The 26,148-nt window shown below is 39.1% G+C and overlaps 1 protein-coding gene across 6 annotated transcripts in view; it reads right to left on the minus strand.

The window, feature by feature from the left end:
* The window catches only part of USP6NL (USP6 N-terminal like), a 114,739-nt gene that overhangs the window by 38,797 nt on the left and 49,794 nt on the right, over positions 1-26,148 (minus strand). For all 6 annotated transcript variants that reach the window (XM_058023410.1, XM_058023411.1, XM_058023412.1 and 3 more), the window contains 3 exons: positions 21,902-21,975; positions 18,986-19,068; positions 2,184-2,223 (listed from right to left, as the gene is read on the minus strand). In XM_058023410.1, coding sequence (XP_057879393.1) covers positions 2,184-2,223; positions 18,986-19,068; positions 21,902-21,975 — 197 coding nt within the window. The remainder of the gene's footprint in view (positions 1-2,183; positions 2,224-18,985; positions 19,069-21,901; positions 21,976-26,148) is intronic.

Here is a 26,148-nt window from a genome sequence, read left to right on the forward strand (position 1 = left end):
TTCTACTCTCATGTCAGTAAACAATGCACTAGTGAAAGCACAAAAATCATGAAATTGCCAAGCATCCCTCTCGTGTGCAGCACTCCACCTTCCTGGAGAGCACACGAGCCAGGGGCTGAGCTTAAGGCAAAACTTCAGCAGAAACTTCCCACAAAACCAGAACTTGCTGAAATGCTCCCCAGAGAATTCATAATAAAGTAAACCATGACAAAACCTGACTGAAAATTACTTACAAAACATTTCATAGAACTTCAAAATCAGAATCAGACCCAGAGTCCAGAATTCCTGAGGTCAGTTCTCTGTCTCCTCTCCTCCCCCAGAAATCTTTCCTCCCCTTGACTTATCTGAGATGTGCTGAATTATTCATGCCAAGGTTAAGTAGTTCATAATGTAGGACAATGATTTGATGCATTTAAGGCATCAAATGTGCAGCAAAGTAATGAAGCACCAAAATGAGTCATTATTATTGTTAATGCAGAGTAAAGGTATTATGACCAAAAAATACACACACAGAAATCCCAGCCTAAGAGGGTTTTTTGTGCCTGTAGAACAGATTCCAAATTCACAAGGATACCAACCTTTTACGTAAGTTGCCAATTATATGAAAACTTGAGTTAGGAATATTTTTTTTAAATTCAAAAGGCAAGAGGAAAGCATAAACAGTTCTGCTGAGTGACTTCAAAAGGCATTGTGCAGAAAGCTTTTAATCCTAGCCTACATTAACATAACACAGTAATCCTTATGGATGGTATATTGAAAACTGCAGATTCAGACAGGAGCCAGAAAAAGCTCAGACCAGCAGAGGTCAGGATACCATCAGGAGTGTAACCACTCTAATGCAGGAGCATCACTGGATGATTATTAAAACACACTGGACTTGCAATTTAACACTGACTGCATAAATTCAGTTTCTGTGCTGACACTTAGAGACAGTACAAACAGAATTTGGGACACAAAACCAAGACACTATTTCCCTCAAATAATTTAAGGCTAACTACAAAGCCACAGTGAATCAGAATTCAAAACACATCTAGCACAGTAGCTGCAAGCTGCCTAATATTTCTGCTCAGAGACTCACCCCCCTGCTGTGTCCTTCTGATGGAAATGAAATTATACATACACTCACTGTGTTATTAAATGTAATGAAACATGGCAGGAAAAGGCAACCATTTCAGGCTGTGTATGCAAAACCACACGTGGACCAAGGCAAAACAAAAGAGACCTACAAGTTCTACTCTTTCACAGTAAGCATCTCTTACTAGCTTCAGTATATAATTGAAGCACAAATTAACTAATTTTCAGAAGCACTGCTGTTCTTAACACTTAAAGAGCTGAGTTGCCTTGAAACACATAATTCCATCCTTTTTTCAGGTATTCTACTGATTTCTGCAGTCAAGAGGGATAACTTAAACTTACAATTTTAAATACTTTGATAGAGTTTTCTGATTTGATTTATCTGGGAGGTAACAACAGACCCAACTGACCAAGGGGAAATACCAACAGTAACTAGGCCCAGACAAGCAGAAATTCAGTTCCTCATTATTTTTCCACATTTCCAACACATCAGCTGTCAAACTACTTCTCCAGAACCCGACAGCAGCAGAAAGATTTTTGGAGCAGGACCTGCAGCAGCTGCCAACAGGAGCTGCACATCTGAAATACAGATGGGCAATACAGCTCAGCAACTCAGCACTGCAAGGGAGGTCACCACACCACGCCATGGTGGCAGCAGGATATTTGTCACCATTTCCCAAAGCAGCAAAGCAGCCCAGGCTCCTCAGGGCAGCAGCACACCCCTGGGTGGCAGTGCCACCCCCTCACTCACATCATCCATCCCCCTGCACAGCTGGTGGCAGCTCCTGGCACGGGAGCACAGCTTCCACTCTTTCAGGGCAGAGCTGGCTGTGAGCTCTTGAGTAGCTCCATTTCCTTCACATAATGGGAGAGGAATATTCACTCCCTCTGACAGGAGCAAATGTAAAAACAAGGGGGCCCCCAGGGATCTGTGGGTGAGTTAATGTGGCCTCAAGGACACAGCTCTTAGGGGACTCAGAATGAGCTTCTCTGGAAATGCAAATCACTAAAATGCTTCATCAACTCATTTCACAATGATTTATATTTTTAAAAGCTGTAAATCTGTAAATGTTTACTTACTAGTAAAACCTGGAGGACAGTGGACTTACCTTTTCTATCACTGCATCATGGACAGGAAGCTCCTCTGGACTGAAAACAAAGATAAAGTTTACATTAGTCTTGGTTGTTCTTGGCACAAAATCATTTCTGTATAGGCTCTTACAAGTCAGCACTTACACCAGCAGTTTGTAGTAACAAGTGAACAAGAATTCTGAACTGTAAAGAACCAATATTTTAAGTACAGAACTAGGATTTTAAATCAAAATAGTTGCATAACTTAAGAAAAACATTGCATAGATTAAGAAAACTTTTTTTCTTCTATAAAAGCACTCTGTGTTGTACTACTAACCTGAAACCCAAATGATTCTTGTTTTTTTTGATCATACTATTGTTAGCTGATTTACCAACAGAAAAAGTTTCCTCCTTTACTACTGTGCTCAAGGAAAGGCACTGAGACTTTGCTTGGCTTAGGAGAGTTAACTCACATGTTCTCAAAACTACAAATCTCACTCTAAGTAACAAGCAGGAAGTAGCAGGAAAAGAAATTAGTTTTGTTACTAGGTACCTAATTAATACTAAATATTAAAGTCCTTTCACTTCTTATCCTAAGCCTAAAAAGGCAGCTTAGGAATTGAAAGCTTTGACCTGATAAATCTTCAGACTTTCCATTCCTTTCATTTCATTCTGAGGCCTCTGACTTGTGTTTTTCTTAGCAAAGAAATTTGTGCTTTTCCTCTCAAAAGCAACTGCAGCACCTAGATGCCAAGAGAGCCTGCCTTCCCCTGCAGCTTCTGAAAACACAGCAGCCCAGTTGTAACAAGCAACTCCCTTCTGCTCCTGAGGGCAGATAAATAACACACCCAACACCACCACGGTTAAAAGGGACTAAAACACAGGAAACACGTGAAATACTTTTTAAAGTTCCTACTGAGTCTTGATATTATGAAAAAAACCCTCATACCCACATCATTATAGCTTTCTACAGAGAGGATATTCACCACCAGTGTTTGAGACCAGGTTCCACTCTGTGCAAGGGTGACCTTGGTGAAGGCTGCAGTGTAAGAACACTCTGATGCAAAACACTTGAATTCAATCTCATTGCATTTATAAGATGCTGTCTCAGATTCAAAAGTTATATTTGAATAAAGAAATACAGAATGAAGAAATGCATTTGAACCACTTCATCTAATGGAAAAACCTGCTCCCATCAACACCTTCACAGACAAGTCTAACAACACACACAAGTCAACACACACACCACACACAAGTCAAATTTTCCAGTCCACAGATCAGAAACTGATTTTAAAATCAACACTATTGCTTTTGAGCAGCATTGCAAAAAGCAGAATTTGTTCATTTAGAAGCACTTAAATATCTGAAAGCTTTCTTGCTGAATAACAACATAATCAAAAAAACTCTCGATCAACATCTAACACACTAGAAACAACCTCTAGTCAGTGTTATTTGTAAATATTAACAAAATCATAGTATTGTGCATGTCCTCATATAAGTAAATCAGCTGAAAACAGGCCCTTTGTATGCCAAGTACCACCTAGAAATTCTAGAAAGCTTATTTCAAGTGGAAAGAAAAAGCAAAGGGAAGAAAAAAATCCAATTTAACACAATCTGCTTGGGGTGGTTGTTGTTTGGCTTGATGCACAGAGACTGCTAGGCCTTCTCACATCACTTAAAATTTCCAATTTTTCAGTGACAGTTGCAGGCCCTGCCCACCCTCCATGAGCCTCCCACAGCAGCCTCATTCTTCCAGCCCTAGGAGGTCACACCAGCAGCTGGCTGGGCACACAACAAACCCTTTTTCTTTTTCCTGCAGCCTGCAAGGCCAGGATCTGCCAGCTCTGCATCCCCGTGGACTCACAGCGGCCACAGCAGCTCCTCTGCTGAGCTGGAACCACTTGACAGCTCCTCCTCACACTGCCATGGAAGCTGATCACATCAAGGATTAATCAAATCTTATTTTTCACAAAAGAAGAATGAGTTCTAGTGATTTATTAAGGAATTGCTCTCTGCTAATTTGGTGAGTTATCATCGGTGTACAAAGAAAAGCCATGGCTGAACCTCCTGAGCAGGAAAAGGCTGCCCTCATGTCCTGTCCTGCTCATTATTTTTTTGAGCTGCTACACTGCCATTCCACAGCAGCACATTAGGGCAGCCCCTGTTTTTATTCCCCAAGATGCTGCTGAGCACCTGGCAAACAGCACAGAAGGCAAATGAATGGCCTGGGGCTGCTCTGTAACTCACTGGGCAGGCAGGAGTTCCTGGAGATCTCCCTCTCCATTAACAAAATGGCATCAGCTATGCCCCTATACTCACTTATGTAAATATTAAAATCTACCCTGCAAGGACTGAAGGAAAGGCAGTGCAGGCACACAAACTCAAAGCCCCTAAAGGTACTTTAAATAAATATATTTCCATTTAGTGTGTTTTCTAGGCAGAAGCCTTAGAGATTTTCTTTTGTTAGGTAGAATCTGACACAAAATCAGTTAATGTCTATGAATCTGTTATTTTATTGTACCTTCTCTTTTTCCTTTATAATGATGCATCTTTTCCCTCCTTCCCCAGCCAAGCCAATCTAATATTGTTACACCTTAATTATTTCTTTAAAAAATGAATCTTCTCCAACCATTTCCAGTCTGTTTAAACTCGCATTTCTCCATGGTTTTTATCTGCATAATTCACCAAATATTAAAGGGAAATAGTGAACAGTATTAACATAATATAACTATATCCTGCCCTAAGATGACTTTTTAATAGCTGAAGTAATATTCATTTAGGGGATCCAGAGAGAACAGAACTGATTAACATAATTAGCTTGGAACCATACAATCCTGGATATCCAAGAGAGGAGTCACAGGGATACTTTTAACTGAAGTCATGAAAATTAGGACTCAGCAGAAACGAGATCTTAACACTCTGCTGTCCCCACCAAATAAAATCTGAATAGGTAAAGTCAGCTGTTGAATGAGCCAGGAATTAACAATCATTACACCTGGTCTGTGAAGACAAAAGCTTCCATCTGCAGCTGCATGGGATCCCACGAGCAGCTCAGGGCTCTGCCTGTCACTGCCAAGCAGCTCTGCTGCCACAGCACTAAAAAAAGGGCTGAAGGTCTGGGAGCTGCAGGTGCCTGATGGTCACCCTACTACCACGTTCCTCAAAGACATCTCACTGGAAGAAAGTAAATAGTGGATTGAAAGTAAAAACTGGATTCCAAGTAAATACTGGATTCCAAGGTCTGACTGGAACTCAGGATCCTACCCATGGCCCTCGCTGGTGGTGACCTGCAGCACCAGCCCAAAGCCATCCTCCCATCTTTCAGTCTGGACTACTGCCACCTTCTGCTGAGTCTCTAAGGTCAAAGACAAGACTTCATTCATTAAACCTGATTGAAAGTGCCTTTTTTTATTATGTTGTAAGAGATGAATGGATCTTACATCTTTAAATCCACCACGCTGGCCAACACAGGTTTTCATCAATGTTTCAAAAAAACGAAAAAAAATTTATGTCAAATGTATGATCATCTGTCAATTTAGACCATTAAATATGCAGATCTATGGTTCTGACCATTACAGCATGTGTTGTAATTAGCCTCCTTGAGCAACAGTGGTAGTTGAAATAAATTGAAAAGTCTAAGACTTACCAAGCTTACAGTCCCCTACCCACTGCCTCTGTTTAAATCAGTAATCTTTAAAGAGCACTTTGATGTATTTGTTCAATACAAACACAAGGAAAGACTTTCTTATATTACACACTCAACAGAGTGTGTATTCTTTATTCTTTTCCTATATTTGTATTTGAATCCCAAGTATGTTCCCTGCTGACTCAAATCACAGAATTTTCCTGTTTCTGGTTTGGCTGAAGTTTAAGAGATGTAAAGCCTCCTCTGTCCTTTGCAGCTTCAGTTGAGGATGGAAGATATTTAGTACAATAACCAACCTTGGTACACCAGTCACCCCAGAACTCCAAATTCCAGAGGATCAATTCATTACTTCACAGACACAAGTTGGACAAGGTCTGACAACAAAATTTTCACTGGGTAAAAAAATGTGGCAAAAATTGACCACAATAAGACCAAAGATACTACAAAATCTGAAGAACTGTAATGTTCAAAATCTTTTGGTATGTTATATTTTTATTTATCAATTTCTATTTTAGAACAGACTAGGGCACTGTGAAGAACTTTGGGGCTTGTTATCATGAAATATTTGTGGGAATAACTGTGATACACACAAGTCATCTAATTAAAAAGTCAATTACATTCAATATTTCTATATTACTGAACCCAGTGTAACACAGACATTAAAAAGATTTAATCTTCACAAAGCCTGCAAAGCAGTATCTATGCAAAAAGTTTTCTCAAACTATTACTAAATTATTCTCTCATGCTCTCCTCTAAGTGCAAGAGCATCACCTTGTACCACTGCCCAGAGTTTCATTTTAAATGAAAAGTATTTCAAAATCATATTTGGTGTCACATGTTCAATATAATCTGGGAAAGTTTCTTGCAGAACACTGATCTTCATGGTCTCATTGAGTTAATCTCAATGAGAAAGAAATCTCATTGAAGAAACAAATGTGCATTCAGCTTGTCACTTGTGACACTTCTCATTGTTTAAATCCATGAGGAAAACATACCTGCTATTATTTATTTTGAAGGAAGCATTTTAAAAACTTTTTCCAAACAGTCATTTGTATCATTTTGAAACCTTCACGATCAATAAATTTGTGAGGAAACATCCACAAAAACATCAGTAAGGTATAAAACTCAAAACCAAAAGCGATGTGAAATGAATTTGTAAGAGTGATCACACAAAGGTAAGGTATGAGAAGGGAAGAATTCACTTGACAGGTGTCTGAACACAATGAGCTTCAGTACAAATGGAGTTGTCTTGCTGTACAATATGAAACTCAGATTGCTGAAGTAACAACTTGCACCATTACAGTATCCAGATATATCAGGAAAAAGTAAATCTTCCCAAACAGGCACAGTTTTAAATTGTGTGATTTGTCAGGAGTGAGTTGTAGGAGTCTATGGCTTTACTAGACACAAAAAAATGAGAATACTCACACTGGGAAACCAATTCTACAGCAATAAACACACTAACAAGGTGCTCCATTGGGTCTGGCACACAAAGCTGTCAGGGCAATATGGGGCATTATGGATATGTACAACAGGGCTTGGCAACAGAATCACCTTCAAGCTAATTTGCAGAGGAATCCTGACTATGAATACTGCTTTAATCTTCCAGCTTTTCAAAGGAAATTAAAGCAAAATTGTTATTTTCAAAATCAATAATATATGGAAAAGATTTCTGGAAATATTAAGGAGAAGATAAGAAAGCTGTTGTTTTTCACAAATAAAATTCTATGGCTCACTTCCCTCTTTCTATCTCACAATGTACTTACAAACTCACAATTTTGATTGAGTCTGTCTCAGAATAATTGGAGCTCTGCTACTGTAATCATTCACTTGGAATTTTCACTGAACAACCTCTGCACAGTATGGGGGTAGTGACTACAGCAGATTAAAAAACAGCTTTCAGAAGTTTTGTTAAAATTCATAAGCAAGCCAAAGCAATTAATTAACATATGGGATAAGCCACTGTGACATTCCACAATATAATTATCAGGAAACATGCTGCAAGAAAGGATTTAATGCTGGCAAAAGGTTGGACCACATGTGATTTTGTGACTAGGTTTTATTTGCAATTATTATTTGTGGATTCTGTGGATGTTGCTGCCAATTTGCACAGCCCAGTGCCATGAACATGTAGCTCCTGTCCAGAAAGTCTCAAGCAATGTGAACTGTAAGAGATGAGACAAAATAAAATTCAAGTTTTATCAAACTCAACTAAACTCAAAATGGTGACTTTTTGGTAAAGTACTTGGCTGCTTGAAAGATGATTTTGCTGTTAAGTTTTTATTGCCAATATGAAAAATTATCACTAAATTCATAGCAAAAAACATAGAACTGTATTTTCACTGCCAAATACGTGCTTCCCTCTCTTTTTAGTGGAAAGCTGTGTTCAATATGAAAACCTGAAAGTTTCCCCAGCATGGAATCAGAACACCTTTGAGAAAATTTATAATCTGCTGAACTGAGCACATCAGCATTTCTAGTGATTTTTGATGTCACTTTAATTGCACATAAATGAACACTGAGGTTAAAAATGTCTTCTCAGAATCAAGTTTTTATAGAAAGATAAAAATTAGCCTAAGCTACTTTAAAATTCCCAAGAGTCTAAAAGGCAAATGAAAGAGAATGCCTTACTTCTAATTTACATTTGATAAATGTCTAAAACACCTAGGATTTTCTCCTTAAACACACAGCTCCTGTTTTGAAGTACTGCTCAAAGGTTCCTTCCCGTGCACATCACTTACACCATAAATTAACAGAGATCCATGGTTTGCATGTTGGCAGCTCCATCTGCATTAAAATTCATGTGCTGTGCAAAGCATATTTGAACATGAATTACTTAAGATGGGATTGTTCCAGCAATATCTACTTGCTCACTGCTGAAGTTCAAAGCATTCTGTACCTGCACTTGCTTCTTTGAGAAATAAAACTTCAGTGGTCTCAAATCCCATTCTGGTGGGTCCTTCATTGGGTCAAGAGAAGCAGCATCTTTGCACTTCTAAAAACTGTCCCCCTTTAGCATCCTTTACAACCTGTGCCACTCTGGCCAATTCCTACATTCAGCTACTTTCATTTCTGGAAATGCTAAATTTAGCAGGAAATAAATGAGGTAATAATGATCATGCTGCCTACTTATGTTTTAGAGCTTAAGCAGTAACTCAAAGCCATTGCATATCTCTTTATGAATGTTGTATAAATTAAACCACATTCACATAGTCAATAATTTTTTTCAGCTTTGCTACCTAATAGCTCTTTTCATACAAGGAAGTACTTTATGAATTCCTAGTACACACTGGATGATCTTTTACTGAAATCAAGCAGCAGCAGCTGTTAACAAAAAAACCACATTATTTGCCCTTAGTTGGCAGAATTATCCTGCAGCTTATTTTTGTGTTTGCCATCAAATCTGCAGGATTGCATTCACCTCATTTCCCTCTGTATCTGCAGGGGATTGCTGAAGTGACAGCCTGGACTAACACAGCTGAAAGAATGGATTTAAAATTCAAATTTCAACTCTAGTCCTAAGAATAAGCTTAGAATCAAGCTAAGCCAAAGAAAGGGGTAACACTGTGACACAGATTTAGGAAAGTAAAAAAGACCGTTCTGAATTACAGCAAATAACAACAGAACATTTCCTCCTTCCACAGGATGACCATGCATGAAATGAAAGTGAGAGAAGAACCACACACTAGATCACCACAGTAACACAAGGGGAAAGGAAAGACAAAAAACTAAAGAGAAGAACATATTAAATAATGTTGCAAAAAAATGAAATGCACAGTCCAAGTCAGAAAAATTCATTGGTAACTTCTAGACATGTTAACTTCAAGGTACTTCCTTCTTCTGGTGAAGTCCTACCACTAAATACACAAGTGATGTGCAAATATATGCAATTGCAAAGCTCACAGGTGACATGCAGAGAGAAGTTCTGGCTCCTCTCCCTTTGCTACATCTGGTTTATACAACTTTTTATACAATTTTCATGAAACAGCTTTGAGAAAACAATCACTATTCCCCATCAGCGTGACAAAGAATACGTGTTAAAACAGCAAGTGTGAGAAAAAGTGAACAACAAAGGCACTGAAGACTTCCTTGTAGTAACCAAAACACCTTCTAAAGCAACACTTCTGACCACATGCTCTTGCAAAAATAAGACTTCACTTTAAGGAAGCAAATACTGCAAACTGCCACAGGGAGCTCGTGCTTTTGGACACAAGCTCAAATGCATGCATGCAAAAATACTCACAACACAACCTCCACCAAAATTCACCACCAGACAAATCCACAGACCAGCGTTCACTTCCACCATGGAAGCAGAGCTGTAAACTCAGTCAGAATGAACAGAACTAAGCAAATTTTACAGCAGCTCCAATGCACTCTTCCACTGTCAAGGATGTTTAGATAAAATTACCTATTTATCCTGGTCTGTGAACCAGCCTCACCACTGCACAACTGCATAGTAAGGAAGGATTCATTTCAACGTGGCAGGAGTTCCTTAACTGATAAATCATGTGTTTGCTGTGTTTTCAAAACAGGTTTTGTCATACAGAAATGCTATTAAAATATTGTAAAAGCAGTTCCTCTTGAAAGCATACAAAGAGAAAAAAAAAAAAAAAAAAAAAAAAAAAAAAAAAAAAAAAAAAAAAAAAGAAAGAAAGTTGTCTATTGCTAGGAAAATGGACCTAAAAAAAGGCATTTTGAATCTCAATAACCAGCCCAAGAAAACTACCATTTCTCTCCAAAAAATAAAGATAATATCCTCAAGGCATATCAGGGCAAAAGGAAAGAATGTTAAACAGAGCTGAAATTTGTGGGGGTTTTTTTAACAGCAGTTCCTCAATATGATTAGCAATGAATATTCTGCAGCAAAATCAGTCAAGGCAAGTGTGTCACACATTAGAAGGCAGAATCCATGACACATAATACAAGATTCCAATGGAGAGAAGAGAATTCAGCAGAGTTCCCATGGTAAATCTTTATAATGCTTCATGAAAAATTCTAAACAGTCAAAATGAGGAATATTTGTATACTTAGGAAAAAGAGAAGAGAAACACAACTTTTCTCTAATAAGAGAGATCTGAACTTTTTTTTTAAATAAAGATTTGACTTTGGCAGCTGAAAGAGGCAGAGCTTGGCACGCTTCTTCCCAAGGGAGGGAAGAGTTTAGCCCCTCTCCTGACAAGAGGGTCTGACCCTGTCTCACAAAGCTGAGGAGAAGAAAATGACAGCAAGTCCCTGCTGAATGACCAGCAGAAATAAAATGCAATAAGACTGACATTTATAATTGCACTGTTAGGAATAAACATTTCATTGCTATTTCAGGACATCAACACATCACTTAACATGTTTGGCAATATTTACTGTGCCTAGAAAATTAAGAATTGTGGCTCCATGTCACTGTGAACAGTAACTTTGCAACTCTTCTTGTAGCCTTGGAGCTCTTTCCTTGAACTCTGATGTGCAGATTCATGGCCTTAAAAGGAAATGGCTTTAAACTGAGACAAAGGAGATTAGATTAGATTAGATTAGATATTGGGGAAAAAAAATTCCACTTTTAGGGTGGTCAGGCATTGTAACAGGTTGCTCAGGGAGGTGGTGGAGTCACCATCCCTGGAGGTGTTTAAGAGGCTTCTGGATCTGGCACTGGGTGATGTGGTTTAGTGGTTATGGGGTTCCAGTGGTGCTGCTGGGGTTACTGCTTGTCACTTCCAACCCCCATTCCATGACTCTCCTACTAAAACTTTGAAATTACAATTACATAAAATCTTTTTTTTCTTTTTGAATGTCACTTAATTATTACCAAATTACATCAACCATGCTTTTCTTTCTTTCTTGTTCGTTCTTTCTTTCTTGTTCATTCTTTCTTGTTCTTTCTTTCTCTTACCCAAAATCTCAACATAACTTCTTTTGCTGCCAAGAACCCTCAGAGACCCATCCTCACAGCTCTTATCAGCAGAGAATTCACTCATGCACCCACCCAAATCAGCAGGGAGAGCTGTGCAAGAGTTATTGCTCTTGGCCATGAGGTTCAACAGGCACACAGGAGAAAACACCAAGGAATGCACACAGAATACTTCAGAGACAAGGACTATTTTCCAGCAAGGCTACAGACAAATTACCAAGAAATAGAATCCAAGAGGGGATAACTGGTTGCTCACTCTGTTAAAAAGTTCAGGGCAAAATAATAATACTGGAGGAAAAAAAAAATCAATAGCTTCATTTGGAGACATTTAATGGAGTATCTCATTCCTTGACTGAGCTCTCAGTTTCTTTGCTCCCCTAACTCATTTTTGGAGCATGCTGTAGGAATGCATTGGTGCCAATAAAAATGCACTGTGTTTTCTAAAGAGTGAAGTTTGATGGAAAAGAGCAGGTAAGGTCTCATGTCAGCACAAGGAAGAATGAATTCTGCTATTTGAAAAGTGCCTCTGGCAATGTGATAATCTCCATCATTAGCAAACTATTCTCAAAGCATGTTCTCTGCTTTAACAGGCTCATGGGATAAAGACTAAGGGTATGAGTCACATTCTCAGCTGCTGTGAATTAGTACAATTCCATCAGAACCAGCACAGAGCTACTGTAAGAGTAACACAAGAATCTAACCCAAATTTTGGAGAGAGCCTCATGAATGGGGTGAGGGGCAGACCACACCTGTATTTTCTACCACTGGTATTTCTACTGTACCACTAAAGTCTTCAGGGGATAAAAACCCACTTGAACAACCTTGCAAAATAAACCTCCAATCTGCCCAGTCTCACCATGCTGATCCTGGAATATTTAGCACCATAACTGCATCTGTCACACTAAATATATACCCTAGTTTCCATTTACTGAGCAGGTAGTAAAAGGAAAAATATATGTAAAGTGAATCACCCAAGTCAGACCACAAATTGTGACAATGTAAGTTATTGCTAGAAGATAACAAGTATTAATATAAGTTAACACAAACCTTGATAATAACAAGGTCTGCAAAGAACTGATATGGTGCAGGCTGAAGAAATAAAAGTATTCTTTAATTTTCTGAATGATGCCATGTCTGCTATGATTTTCACAGCTCATCACCAAAAGTTACCAGAACAATTCTGTTGCTGGCATTCATTGGGGAACAACAGAAATAAAAAAGTTTTTGGGAAGTTGCAGTAAGAAAATTGCAGTTTTTTCTGTTATTTGTATTTCATAACTATTCATGTCTGAACACTTTAAACACTTTCTACACTAAAACACTTTCTACTTTCTGAAAATCTTCTTAGCTTTACTATTTTCCACAAGTATTTAGGTCAGAATCTGTATTTCCCAATGAAGAGTAGTAAAATTTGGACTTGAGCTGTACCTGCCCCAAAGTCCAAAACCCGATTTTTTAAAATTTTACTTAGAAAAACAAAACTGTGGTCTTGAACTGTTTTCTTATAAAAGAAAACAGAACACATTCTTCTCAGTTGGGTGGTATACAGAGAGAGAAATAGAAAAGAATCAGCAAGAATACACACACACAAGGATTGCTTTAAAAGACTAGATAACATAAATCCTAATTTACTGCTAAAAATGAAAAGGTGGGACATTTTATTTTTAAAAAAATATTTTTGCTTGGTCCCCAAATGGCTGAAAGACTGAAATCTGTATTCCAACAGGTACCAAAACAAATGAACCTGGCTGATATTTCTTCATCACAGGGATGCTGTTCTATGCTTTACAAATTTCAGTACAAAGCCCCTCAGGACCTGGAATACATTGCCCAGGGGTATGTTGGTGATGCTGCTCAGATTTGCCCAAATTTTATCTTTCTGTGCCATTCTAGGAAGGCACTGAGGCCATTTGGCTCATCCTGCTCTGACTTTTGGCCTGGTGCTGAAAGGGCCAAGGAGGATCAGCTCTTTAAACTGGTGCTGACCTCTACAGTTGCAAAATGCAGTTCTCAGCTTCTCCCCTACTTCAGGATCAGGACAAAGTTTGGGCTGTTTTGTAAATTCAATCAGCCAGTGCTCTTGAGACCATTCAACCTAAACATTATGTGGGGCAGGGAATCAAGTTATTTTCTCCTTGTACTTAACCGGAGAGTTTAAAAAATACAAAATAAAATACAAATAATAAATACAAAAATAAATACAAGGATATACTCATGAATATATGTGATATATTCATGGCTATATTCAAGGATAAATTAACAAATGTATGTGTTTCAACTATAGTCAGTTAAAGCTTAAATTCTTATTTACTTAAAAAAACACTGGCATTTTAATTTCTTGCTTTCTTTGACTGTCTTAAGATCTCCAATAATTTTTTAGCTATAAAAATAACTCATAAAATTGTCACTTCTAAATAGACAAATCAATAGAGACATTATATAAACTGTCAGTTTAAAGAAATAAAATACCTTTTAAAACATTCCTAGTTATAGTAGGGAACTTGTCACCACCCAAGGAATAAGGTATTTATTTTAGCAGCTTTTTTATCAATTCCAAAGCAGCACCAAATCAACTAAATAATTCCAAGAGGGGGAAGGGGGAATTCCCAGAGCCTGAGGCATTACTGGAATGCCTGCTATGAGTTTCAAGACTCTCAGAAACTCCTCCAGGTTTTCTTTTTCCCTGAATGTACTCCCTTATCAATGACTGCTGATAGAAAAAATGCAAATAGAAGTTATCTACAAGGTAAAGAAAAGGGTTGGTGAAAGAACGGTCCACACTGAAAATACTGAGGACATTTAAATTAAAACTTAGCCAGGTTCCAAGATAGGATAGAGAGGAACTGCTTTTTTTGGGGAGTGCAGGGTCAACATTCATACCAAAAAGATACAACATATCCAACAGGAGGGGGGGGAAAAGGAAAAATTGAGCAAACAAACCCAATTTTTTATGAACACCAAACACATTCCTCCTTTTTTCATTTCCAAAATCAGCTTAAACAGTTTTTGTTATGACTATCTGTGAAGAGATCTTAGGCATTTCTCCCATTCCTAAAATAGTTGATTGCAGAATCATCTGTCACAGGCTAAGCCTTCTCTGAGCCCTGTGGGACCCCCAGAGGGGCTGCTGGGCTTCCATCAGCTGCAGCACAGCTCAAAGCCTCCATCTCCAGTGCTTCCCAGGAAAAAACATCCCATCTTATCAAAGTACTGGCACACTGGATATACAGTCACTGGTGCTGAATTTCAGAGGGAAAAATGCTCATTTTCAAATTGAATGGCACTTCTCACATCAGCCTGACTGCTCAGCAGTCCTGCACTGTCGTGTGGAATCAGCAGCAGGATTTTCACTGGAAAACAAATTGCACTGAATAAGGACCATGCCTGAGGCCTTTCTGGGAAGGGATATTGCTTCCTTTTTTTTTAATATATATTTTTAGGTTTATTGGTAACCACACTGGGCTTGTATAAAATACACTGGTCTGCTCTGTCAATTCTCATGGTCATGACTAAGACAACACTGACGTGGGATTCTCTGAAAGAAACATTACAAAAGTTAATAGTTTGGGGTTTTTTTAATAGCCTATTCCATGTTATATGAATATTTATTTAATTGATGCATTAATTCAATATATTATTCCATGTATACCATGTATATCAGGTGACATGTATACCATGTATATCTGTATTAATTAGGAGGAACAATATTAATTGGAAAGACAGAAGAGACTCATGGAAGGGGATGTTGAGAACGTGGCTGGAGTGGGAGGAACACCATGTCAGGGTGGGGGAAGCCATGTAAGGCACAAGGAGCAGAAGGAGAAAATAAGTAAGGAGCCAGGAGCAGCAGAAAGAAGTCATCATGTGCAGGAGCTCCTGCACTGCCTCACCAAAGGAACTGGGGTGATGCAAGGCCAGCCCAGGACAAAAATCAAGGGAAGTTTGTGCTGGAGGCAGAGGGGAGAGAGGTGCTTGCTCTAGGTGCCTGATACAGGGGTATGGTTTGGGGTGTTCCTAGCCAGCACCCGGGTCAGCAGTCAGAATGTCATTTCACCTGGCAGTAAATGATGAGAAATTCTCCAAGCTGAGTCTGGTTTGCCTGCAACACCCCATGGCTTCAATAAACCACAAGCCACCACTTCCCTATAGCCTTGCAACAACAGTAGCTGGTAAAAGCCATATTTTCTCCAATTTAGCTAATAATGAGAGCTTCACTCTTCTGGTTCCTGCATGCCCCTACTGTACAATTTATGTTTGCAGCAGAGTAGCTCATAGCTGCTACAGTTTAGTGAGTGCCACTGAACAAACTCCTCCTAGCTGCATTTTGTTTTGCACACTCTGCTGTTGAACATCTCAAGAGACAGTCCCCTTGGGCTCCCCACAGGTTATTTCACAGCTTAGCTTTGCTGGAAACCTTCTTCCTACATCCAACTTCCCTCTAAAACTTCCCTTTATTCATTTCAAATAAGTCTCATTATTATAATGCTCTGCTACTTCTCACTGAATACACTTTCTTGTTCCCTAAATTCATTAAGTACTAACTCAGCTATATTTTTTTTTGTTTTAAATAGCAATATTAATAACCTGTCCACACCACTTTCCTTTTAATAACCAAAGTTAACTAGAACATTCACATTCATTTGCAGAACTGCAAAATAAAGTACTGCAGCAAACAAATTAAATTGTGTTCTGAAGGCAACAGCAACTAAAAATTTAGGACAATATTGGGTAAAGATGGACCTAACTCCTGTAAACAGTAAATACTACATCACTTAGAATTGTGATGCCAGATACCTCAACTGAGGGTCTTACACACAGGTTAAAATGACTTATTTTACTTGAAGGGAAATGTTTTATCTGTTTCAAATCATAATCCAATTCCTCCACTGGTAAATAAAAAGGCACTTTACCTCTCAGTCCTCTGAATTAAACCTGAACTGGTATGGCAAGAAGGTTAAGTCTTCACGTCCCTCAAGTTTACCAATTCCCAGTTTAACACACACACAGGACACTGGGACACCACAAGAATTGCAGATTGAGACCAAAACCACTCTTGAAATGTCTCCAGCCTTTACATTCTCCCATATTCCACCCAGTGGCAAGTCACACATGCAGCCTGAGTGCTTCATTCCCTCAAAATTATCTTTTCTGCCCTATCAGCAATCAGCTGAACTTTGAATGGCCCCTTCACAGAGCCAAGGAAAGCTGCAAAGAGGACACAGGCAAGGAAAAACAGAAAACCACTGATAGTAATCAAAGCCTATTGTACTTGAGAAAACAAGCCCTAATTTTGTATCAGGTTCCTCACACCCAGCACCCTCCTGACACAAAAGACACCTCTCTTAGTATTTTAAATGTCAATATAAACAAGATTACAAATCCCTGTAGACCTTAACAATGGCACTAAGTTTGGTACTGCCCCAGATTTTGTTTTCAGTGTGCATCAGCCTGTCTGCTAATTTACACTGTAAACACCTGAGAGATTGTAGGGAATGATGGCTCTCAGGGATTACAAACTTCTGAGGATTTTGGTACATCCTGCTGCATTTCAAATCTCATAGAACAGGAGTTAATTTCTGTCACAGCAGGCCTGGTATGACAGCACATATGACCCAGACCATAGTTAAAATCTATAGCGCAATATAAATTGTCATTTCAGGGACAGACAGTTGTTTTGTTTATCCTAATTATATTCCTTCTATTAGGAGAGATTTTGCTTCTCAGGAAAATAAAAACATCATTTGCAATACACTGAATTTATCTTAGGCAATCATAAAGCAGCCCTGAGAGCACCCTGTGGTGAAATCTGCCCTGTAACAAGACATGGATAAGCCACAAATAGGCACAATTAGTGAAGAGATAATCTGCATACACTGTTAACCTGTACAGTCTTTATGTAATTTAAATCTTTCAGCTTTCAGCCCTTGAAGCTGACTATATAGAGAATTACTTCTGTGTTGGGGAGTAGGGATGTTCCTGAGCAAGAGGAACATCTGGGCAATGACTGAACAGCAGCAGCAAGTGGAGAGGACCTGAGGAACAATCCTCTACACCTAACACATAAAAATGGAAATATCACAATCCAGGTAACAGGAAAAGTTCAGGAGTCAGAGGTGAACCCTGCAGTGGCTTCCATCACCTCTGCCCCAGAAATAAAATAACTCTGACATCCTTTCTCCATTAGGAATGCTGCAACTGCAGGCACCTGGTGCTGCAGCTGGGCTTTCCCCACACAAGGACCCCTTTGTGTGAAAAACATCTCTTGGAATGTCACACAGCAAATTAACTCACCCCAGTGAAGCATAGTCTGCAGGTAAAGATGACTTTTAACTGACAGCTTGTAAAAGCAACAATATTGCAAAAAAAAAAAAAAAAAGAAGAGAAGGAAAAAAAGTCCTCCAAAAACAGAACATAAACATCCCCCTTCCCAATACTATGAATTACATGGGTATTATTAAGTTTTCCACTATCACTGATTTTTCTGGATTTGAACTGCATTTTTCTGGATTTGAACTGCATTTCAGTATTCAAACCAAAATGCCAAACACCAAGAACCTCAGAGAGGCCTAACAGCATCAGAAGTAGCAGGTCAGCTTGTGTTCAGTTTCTGCAAGCTGCATATTTACATCTGCCAACCACAAAAATCCTAAAACAATGTAATACTCCAATCTTCTATTTGCCAAAAAGGAACAGATTATGTTACAAAGGAGGCACCTGTAGGGGAACTGCATGTGGCCTCTGGCATTTTCTGACTTAAAGCTGATTCAATATTAGGTCCCAAATCAGCAGAGATTTCATTAAGGTTAAAAAAATATATGAAGCCAAAATTTACTAAACTTTTATGGACTGAGATACACTTTTGCTCATATACAACCACTGAGTAACCTTAATGTATTTGGATCTTTTTACAATTAAACATTTTAGCAAAATTTTTAAAAATCCTTCCAAGAACTTCAAGTTTGTTTACATCCAACTAAGTTATTCACAATGAAAACTTATCTTCAATTTAGCTTGGAATATGTTTTTTGTAGACTATCAATTTTCATTCCCTAAAAAAATATTTTAAAACATTTCACTCCCTCTGCAAGATCAAATTACAGAAATAAAAACCCAGATAGAAACTGAATTGAAAAGCACAGTGAAAGATTACCCAGCAGTAACACTTACACAGCAGTTTCCAAAATATCTCTTAAAGGCATAAAAATACTTTCACCAAATAGGTAATGCAATAAAGAGCCTGAATATTCATAGTAGCAAACTTTTAATCTTATTTTCTTTACAAGCTTGCTACTTACTGTAGAAAGCCAAATCTATCTGTGACTTTGTAAAGATGGTAGTCAGCATCTTCCCATGGTTCAATCTGAGCACCCTCACGTCCCTAAGGGGAAAGGGAAAAACAAAAAGCCAAATTATATTTCATGACACAATAAATAAAGACACATAAGGGAGCATTCAACCACTGGAAGCATAACCTTTGGGACACTTTGGGACATGGTGGCAGGAGGTTAGAGGACGAGGAGGAGAACATCAGTCCTAACCAACCAAGAAGAAAGAGAGCACAACACCTAGCCCTGACAAACAGTATTTTCATCACAGGAAATCTCTTTTGGTAACTTCTATACACAAAATACATTTCAACCAGAGTCACAGTAATCCCACACCTGCTGTTAAACTCCACAATAATCCATCAAGGTCCCCAGAGTGCCCTCTACTAGTTTCATTTCTCAAGTCCATCTTTCCTGAACAACCACCTGCAAGAGCACATCCTGCAGACAGCCCTGAGTTCATGCTGACTTGCAGCAGCTGTCAAACAATGCAGCACTGAGTTTCCCCTCAATTATGCATTCATCCCTGCCCCATTCCTGCTCTCCAACTGCCAATCTTGCAAAGGCTTGCAGAAGTTGAACCACATTTCAGCTCTGCCTGCTTCTGCTGTGGGCTATGCTCAGGTTACTGCTGTGAAATCAGGCCACCAGCCAGAACACAAAGAGAATTGGGTTTGTGTGGCCTGGATTTAGTAGCAGGGGGATCCAGGGGTAGTTCCTCTGAGAAGCTGCTGGAAGCCTCCTCCACATCCAACAGAGACAAAGCCACCTCCAGTATGGACCTGCCACTGGCCATGGGCCAGGTGACACTGGAGCAGGCTTGGTGGCAGGACCTGTTGTCACAGACATTTTTTCATAGAAATCCTTTCTTTGGGATTTGTTCATCTTCTGGGAAGCTGAGGCCCCAGAAGAAGAATGTAAAACAATAATTATCTGCTGATGTAACAGGTGCATCTCTGATTAGTCTTCTGTGAATGTTTGGATTTGCGACCACTCACGGGAGAGTTTGTCCTTGCTTTCTGCTGGACACAGAACTTTGTTATTCTTTCTTTCCTATGCTATTCTTAGCTTAGCAGCTTCTGCAACTTCTCTCTCTATTCCTTTTAGTATAGTAATAATGTATCTTATATCATATATCAATAAATCCAGCCTTCTGATCATGAACCAAGACTCTCGTCCATCTCTCTCACCCTGAGGAGCCCTCATCAAGTTGCTGCAATAACCTGTGACCCCATGGGGGACCCATGCTGGAGCTCCTGTGCCTGAAGGACTGACCCTGATGGAGGGACCAATGCTGGAGCAGCTCATGAAGAGCTGCAGCCCATGGGAAGGACCCATCCTGAAGAGTTCATGGAGAACTTCAGCCTATGGGAGGGATATCCCCACTGGAAAAAGGGAAGAGTTTAAGGAGTCAAACCCTCAAGCAGGAAGGATGTCACAGACATCTTTTATGAAAAATCCTTTCCTTAGGATTTTTCCTCCTGAGAAGCTTAGAGGTCTCAGGAACAAAATGTAAACAATGATTATCTGCTGCTGTGGAATGCAACAGGTGCATCTGTGATTGGTCTCATGGGGTTGTTTCTAATTAATGGCCAATCACAATCAGGTGTCTGGACTGTCTCGGTCAGTCACAAGCCTCTGTTATCATTCTTTTTCTATTCTTAGCTTAGCCAGCCTTCTGATGGAATCCTTTCTTCTATTCTTTTAGTATAGTTTTATGTAATATATATCAAAATAATACATCAAGCCTTCTGAAACATGGAGTCAGATCCTCATCTCTTCCCTCAACCTGAGACCTCTGTGAACACCACCACAGAGAGAGTCACAGAAACCACGTGGGATGAACTGACCACAGCCCCCATTCCCCATCCTCCTGCACTGCTCAGGTGGAGGAGGTAGAGAAAACTAGGAGCAAAGCTAACCCCAGGAAGAAGGGAGGCTTGGGCAGAAAATGTTTTTGATCCAGTGTTTATTTTCTTATTGTCCTACTCTGATTTGATTGGTAATAAATTAAACAGATTTCCTCAACTCAGGTCTGCTTTGCCCATGACAGTCACTGGTGAAGGATCTCTCCCTGCCTTTTTCCCAACTCATGAGTCTTTTGTTACATTTTCTGTCCCCTGCCCAGCTGAGGTGGCAGTGCCTGAGCAGCTCTGAGCAGCAGCTGGTGTCAGCCTGCCACACACCAGCAGGTTTGTCCTCAGTCCAGGGTGAGCCTCTCATTTACTGGTGGTTTGCACAGTGTGCAGTAATTCTGGGACATGAAACATTCCGTGAACTCCACAAACAAGGCTACTGCTCTGTACTCCAGTGACACTTAAAAAGTCCATAAGTGGTACAAAAATACCTGACCACTGTGTAAGCATTCTAGGCACAGTCTGTGCCAGGCTTTTCCTGATAAGGGGTCCAAGAACAAACATGGTGTGAGCAGGGATTTCTTTAGATCCCCACAAGATGAGAAACAATCCAGCTTACTCATCTTTTATTTTTTCTGCTATGATTTCAGTATTTGTACTGCCTTAACAAAAGATTAAATAAATTAAAAGTAAAATGAGAGTCCTTCTGATCTCACATATCTGTGAGATATCTGAGCATCCTCAAACACCCCACCTTCACTATTTCTAATACAATACACTCCCTGAAATGGTCCCAAAGTAACTTGCTATGCACCTGAAAAATGAGTTGATTGAGTCACTATCCAGAATATCCCCCATGCAGAGAGAGTTTAATTCACCCACAGAGGCCAGTGTATCATTAAACACCAGATTAGTACCCAACAGAGTATTTTAAACAACAGCTAGCTGGAATCATGATTCACTTTTTAAACAGACATATTATGAAGATTCAATCTAAAATGTCTTTTAAATGACTAAAAAGTTCACTTACTCTGTCATACTTGGCAACTATCTCTGCTCGTTCCTGGGCAAGTTTGACAGCAGCATCCTGCTCAGCATCTGCACCTGCAGAGGAATTAAAATCAGGTTATTCAGATTTTCTCCCTTGTGAAAAAACAACTGCAGCCAAATACTTGGAAAATCAACTTCAGGGAGACTGCTTCAACAGAGGAATGCCAAAACTGTTGTGTCAAAGGAAAATATGACCTTGGTACATGTCCTGAATATTGCTCAAAGCAAAGTACAGTTACTGCACAGTATCTTAACTGCTAAGTTTAGAATATTTCTGATTTCCCACCAATGTAGATATTAAATACAGTAATGAAATAATTCTGCACAACCCACTAACTGAAAGGCTGAAGAAAGTACTAAAGGCCACTAATTGGCAATTCCACAAACATTCTAATAGCAAAGAAAGCTGAAACATTCACTACTGGCTTAGAACAAAATTGTGAAGTAATTACAGGATTTGTAGAGATCTTGGAATACTGAAGAAGTACTGCATGGTTTCTTGGAAATAGCCTACAACTTATTTCTCAGAAATCAGGGAAGGATGTCATTACAATGTCAGAACTGCAACTTGGGCAACCCAGAGCTGGAATAAGTGTAAGGATATGACAACAGGAAGGTTGACAGACAAAAACAAAAAAGACAGTGTGTGAGTAAGCAGTGGACATGAGGACACTGCAGATGCAGCATTTACTACATGAGTGGAGCTCAAGTTTTGCTCAGTACTGTTCCCTGAGCAGAAACCATCTCTAGGAAATGGACAGGAACAGAGAGCAAAGAAAGGAAAAGTTGTTATTCTGAATATCCAACAATAGAACGTACTTCAATATCCCAAATATATCAAACCCATGAGGTAAATCCACTTTAATTAAGTTTGTGAAATATTTAAGCATTGAATTCTTTTGATTATTAAAAAGCAATGAACTTCAGATAAAGCAAGGTTTGAAAAAGGTTTAAAATATATTTCAATCTAACACTGTTACAAAAATAACTCCAAGCATGTGGGGTTTTTTCCCTATCTAGTTCATGGCAACATAATGAACTTCAGGAATTGTACATACCAACCATCTGGGCCATGAAATAGAAAAACGTATCAGATATTACAGTTTTCTATCATATGACATTAACACAATTATTTGTTCAAACCTGTGTTCCTTTAGTAAAGGTTACCTACATATTTCTCAACACGAAGTTGTGCCAAGGAGGCCTTTTAAGCCATCTGTTAGAGATTTAACATGGTCTCTGCTTGTTTTCACTCCCTCTTTCTCCAGGGGAACACTCAGAGAACCTCAGTATGACCCACACAGACACGAACACCAGCATTTGGACAACAGCACTGCCTGTCCAAGCTCCCCTAAGGGAAGGTCTGGCTGCTTCTTCAAAGCTTTCATTTATGATCCCCACAAATCACACTTGGTTACCCTCACCTGGCCCCATCGTTTTTTTTTTGTCACCATCATTGGCCAATCACATTACTCCTGTTTATTAAGAATACATAGAGCTCTGTCATTTTCTCCAGTGCAGCAGAAGCAGCACACATGTATTTACAGTTATTTAAGGGAGAAAAAAAAAATAATTGAATCTGCTATATTTGGAAGCTTTACATCTCTAAGCCACAACACTGACAAATAATTTCCTCCCTGTAAGATAAGGGGTGAGTAGAACCATTTCATATTGCTCAGACTTCACTGCTCCTCCTGTGTTTTCAGGTGCTGGATCCTTTATTCCCAAGCTGAAAAGGGACTCAAGACACAAAGAGTTGGGTCTCAGGTTTGCTTTTCTCTGGCACAGCTTTACAGCCTTTACTGCAGGGCTCTGTTACCCTGGCTGCACATGTGAGCTCTGAGCAGGACAGGGCTCCCAGAGCCCCTCGCCAGCCCTGCACACCCAGGGGCTGCACAGACACAGCCCCACAGCACTGCCAGGGCATCCCAGCACTCCCCCAGCACAATCACAACAATCTGGTTCCTAATCTTTACTAGTGGACACAGTGTGTCTGCTGAACTGATGATGTCCACTAAAGCTACCAAATCAACGCTGACAAAAAGCAGTGGGGGAAGCCTGGTTTGACTTTCAAAGTGAGAAGATAAAGGAATTGTAACCAAAATTAAATTGTGTTTCCTTCTGTAAAACAGATCTGTGCTTACAGCAAATCTTTACAGAAGACTAATTGTGAGTTTTTAAAAAATAAACTTTTAACTTCCTTAGAAATCTGACATTCCTTCAGCAACTTCAAGTACTGATTGACCCAAATCTCCACTTCTCCAATGGACAGCTCTGGGGAAAAGCTCCCTTGTTTAAACTTTAAAGCTCACCTGCTGCTGAGCTTCAAGAAAGATATTACAAGTCCTGTCATTAATTTCCAAATAGAAGAGATTAGATTTAATTTGAGAAAGAGTGAAAGAGTTTGGCTGAATATAAGCAGACAATATTGTAACACACAGGAGTCAATACATTCACGTAGTATGTAGCTGACACATTTTTTAAACAGAACTAAAAATTGTTTCTATTTTTATCGTAAAATGTGCTCAAAAGGACATGCATAGATCTTCAAAAACACAGAATAACAGTGTAAGCTGAAAAAAGTTGAAACCTTTGCTTAAAAGAATGCCAAACTGTATTTGCACCAGAAAGCAAGTTCCTGATTTATTCTGAAAACGTGGCCATGGCTTACCATGCCTTCCTCTGCATAAGCAATGTGTGAATCAAAGTTTGGCATGTTCTGTGTCTCATGACAATTCAATTACATTTAGTGTGTAAATTATCATATTCATTGCCTTTAAAGTAATCCTCTTTGCTTTCTGCCACAATCATCTTAACCTTCCAGCTGCACTGAGATAGTTCAGTGTTTCATTAATCCATCCATACTGAAAACCCAGAAAACAGCTTGAGATGGGGGCAAGAGCTTTTATTTTGGGAGATAAGCATTAAACATGATTTTTCTTATAAGAGGAAATATTTGATTTTTCTTATAAGAGGAAATATTTAAATACCTCCAACTTAGAAATTTTAAATTGATTCCTGATAAAGTAAAAGCTAAATATGGGAACAAGAAAAATTCTTTGGCACAAAAATGCATCTCTATGAAACTGAAGACAAATAACTGGTATTCTAAAGTCTTATCAGTTTTCTTCAGTGTTATCTCAGTGAAAGCAGTTAACGATATGATACAAGTATGATTAAATTTACTAATTAAAAGTTAGCATTACAGATTATACAGAAAACAATGCCATCACAAATGAGGTCAACATTAATATATAGTCAATTAATTAGTACAGAGAACTGATTTGAACTAAAAAATGGGAAATATATTAGCAATGACCTGATGATAAATTCTGTCAACAGTGGCATGGCTAAACAGCACTTTCAAGTCCCCCCAAAATCAGAAAGGCTTACAAGGTACAAGCAGCATAAAATCCTGCCCAGCACCAATCATAGAATGACAGGTCCAAGGGACCTCAAGGCCCATCTGGTCCAAGCTCTCTTGGCCAAAGCACAGTCTAGACAAGAATGTCCAACACTCAGTTCAGCTGAATCTTAGAAGTGTCCAGTCTTAGGGAATCTACCACTGCCCTGGAGAGATTATTCCAATGGCTGTTCTCACTGTGAAAATTCCCAAGTGTCCTGAATCTCCTCAGAAGCAACAGACATTAATGCAAATTAAAAATATGTAACATTATGCTTTATTAATGAATGCTAAACTACCTGGAAGCCACTGCCTTAAGTGACATTTAACAGCAAAACAACAAATCCAAGTAAAAATAAACACTAGTAAAGAAAAAATAAGGTTGTAGCCTACAAATAGGTGTAAAAATTAAATGTTGAATTTTACTGAAACTTCTCAAGGATAGAGATTTTTGCAAGAAACAGAGATATGGTTTCATGATCTGATGAAACTTAAAAAAATCCTGCTTCACTCTTGCTTTCATGACATATCTCTCTTCTGTTCCACATGGATGAAGAGTAGCTGTGGATGGAGTCACTTACAGACACCAGAGAATCTTAACCCAAGGACCCCTATAATCCACCTAAACATGTATTTTAAGGGGGAGGTAGGGGGAAAAATTTACAACAATGTAATTTTGTATTCATTTAAATCACTGAGCCAAACACTAAGGATCCCTCTTGCAGTCCCTGCAGTAACTCATTTTTCCAGAATAAAGGAGGGGCAGGACTATTTCCAGCAGTCAAGAAGGAGCTGAACAGCTTGTGACAGCCTGGCAGCAGCTC

Source organism: Melospiza georgiana, chromosome 4 (genome assembly GCF_028018845.1).
Source record: "Melospiza georgiana isolate bMelGeo1 chromosome 4, bMelGeo1.pri, whole genome shotgun sequence".
Lineage (NCBI taxonomy): Eukaryota > Metazoa > Chordata > Aves > Passeriformes > Passerellidae > Melospiza > Melospiza georgiana.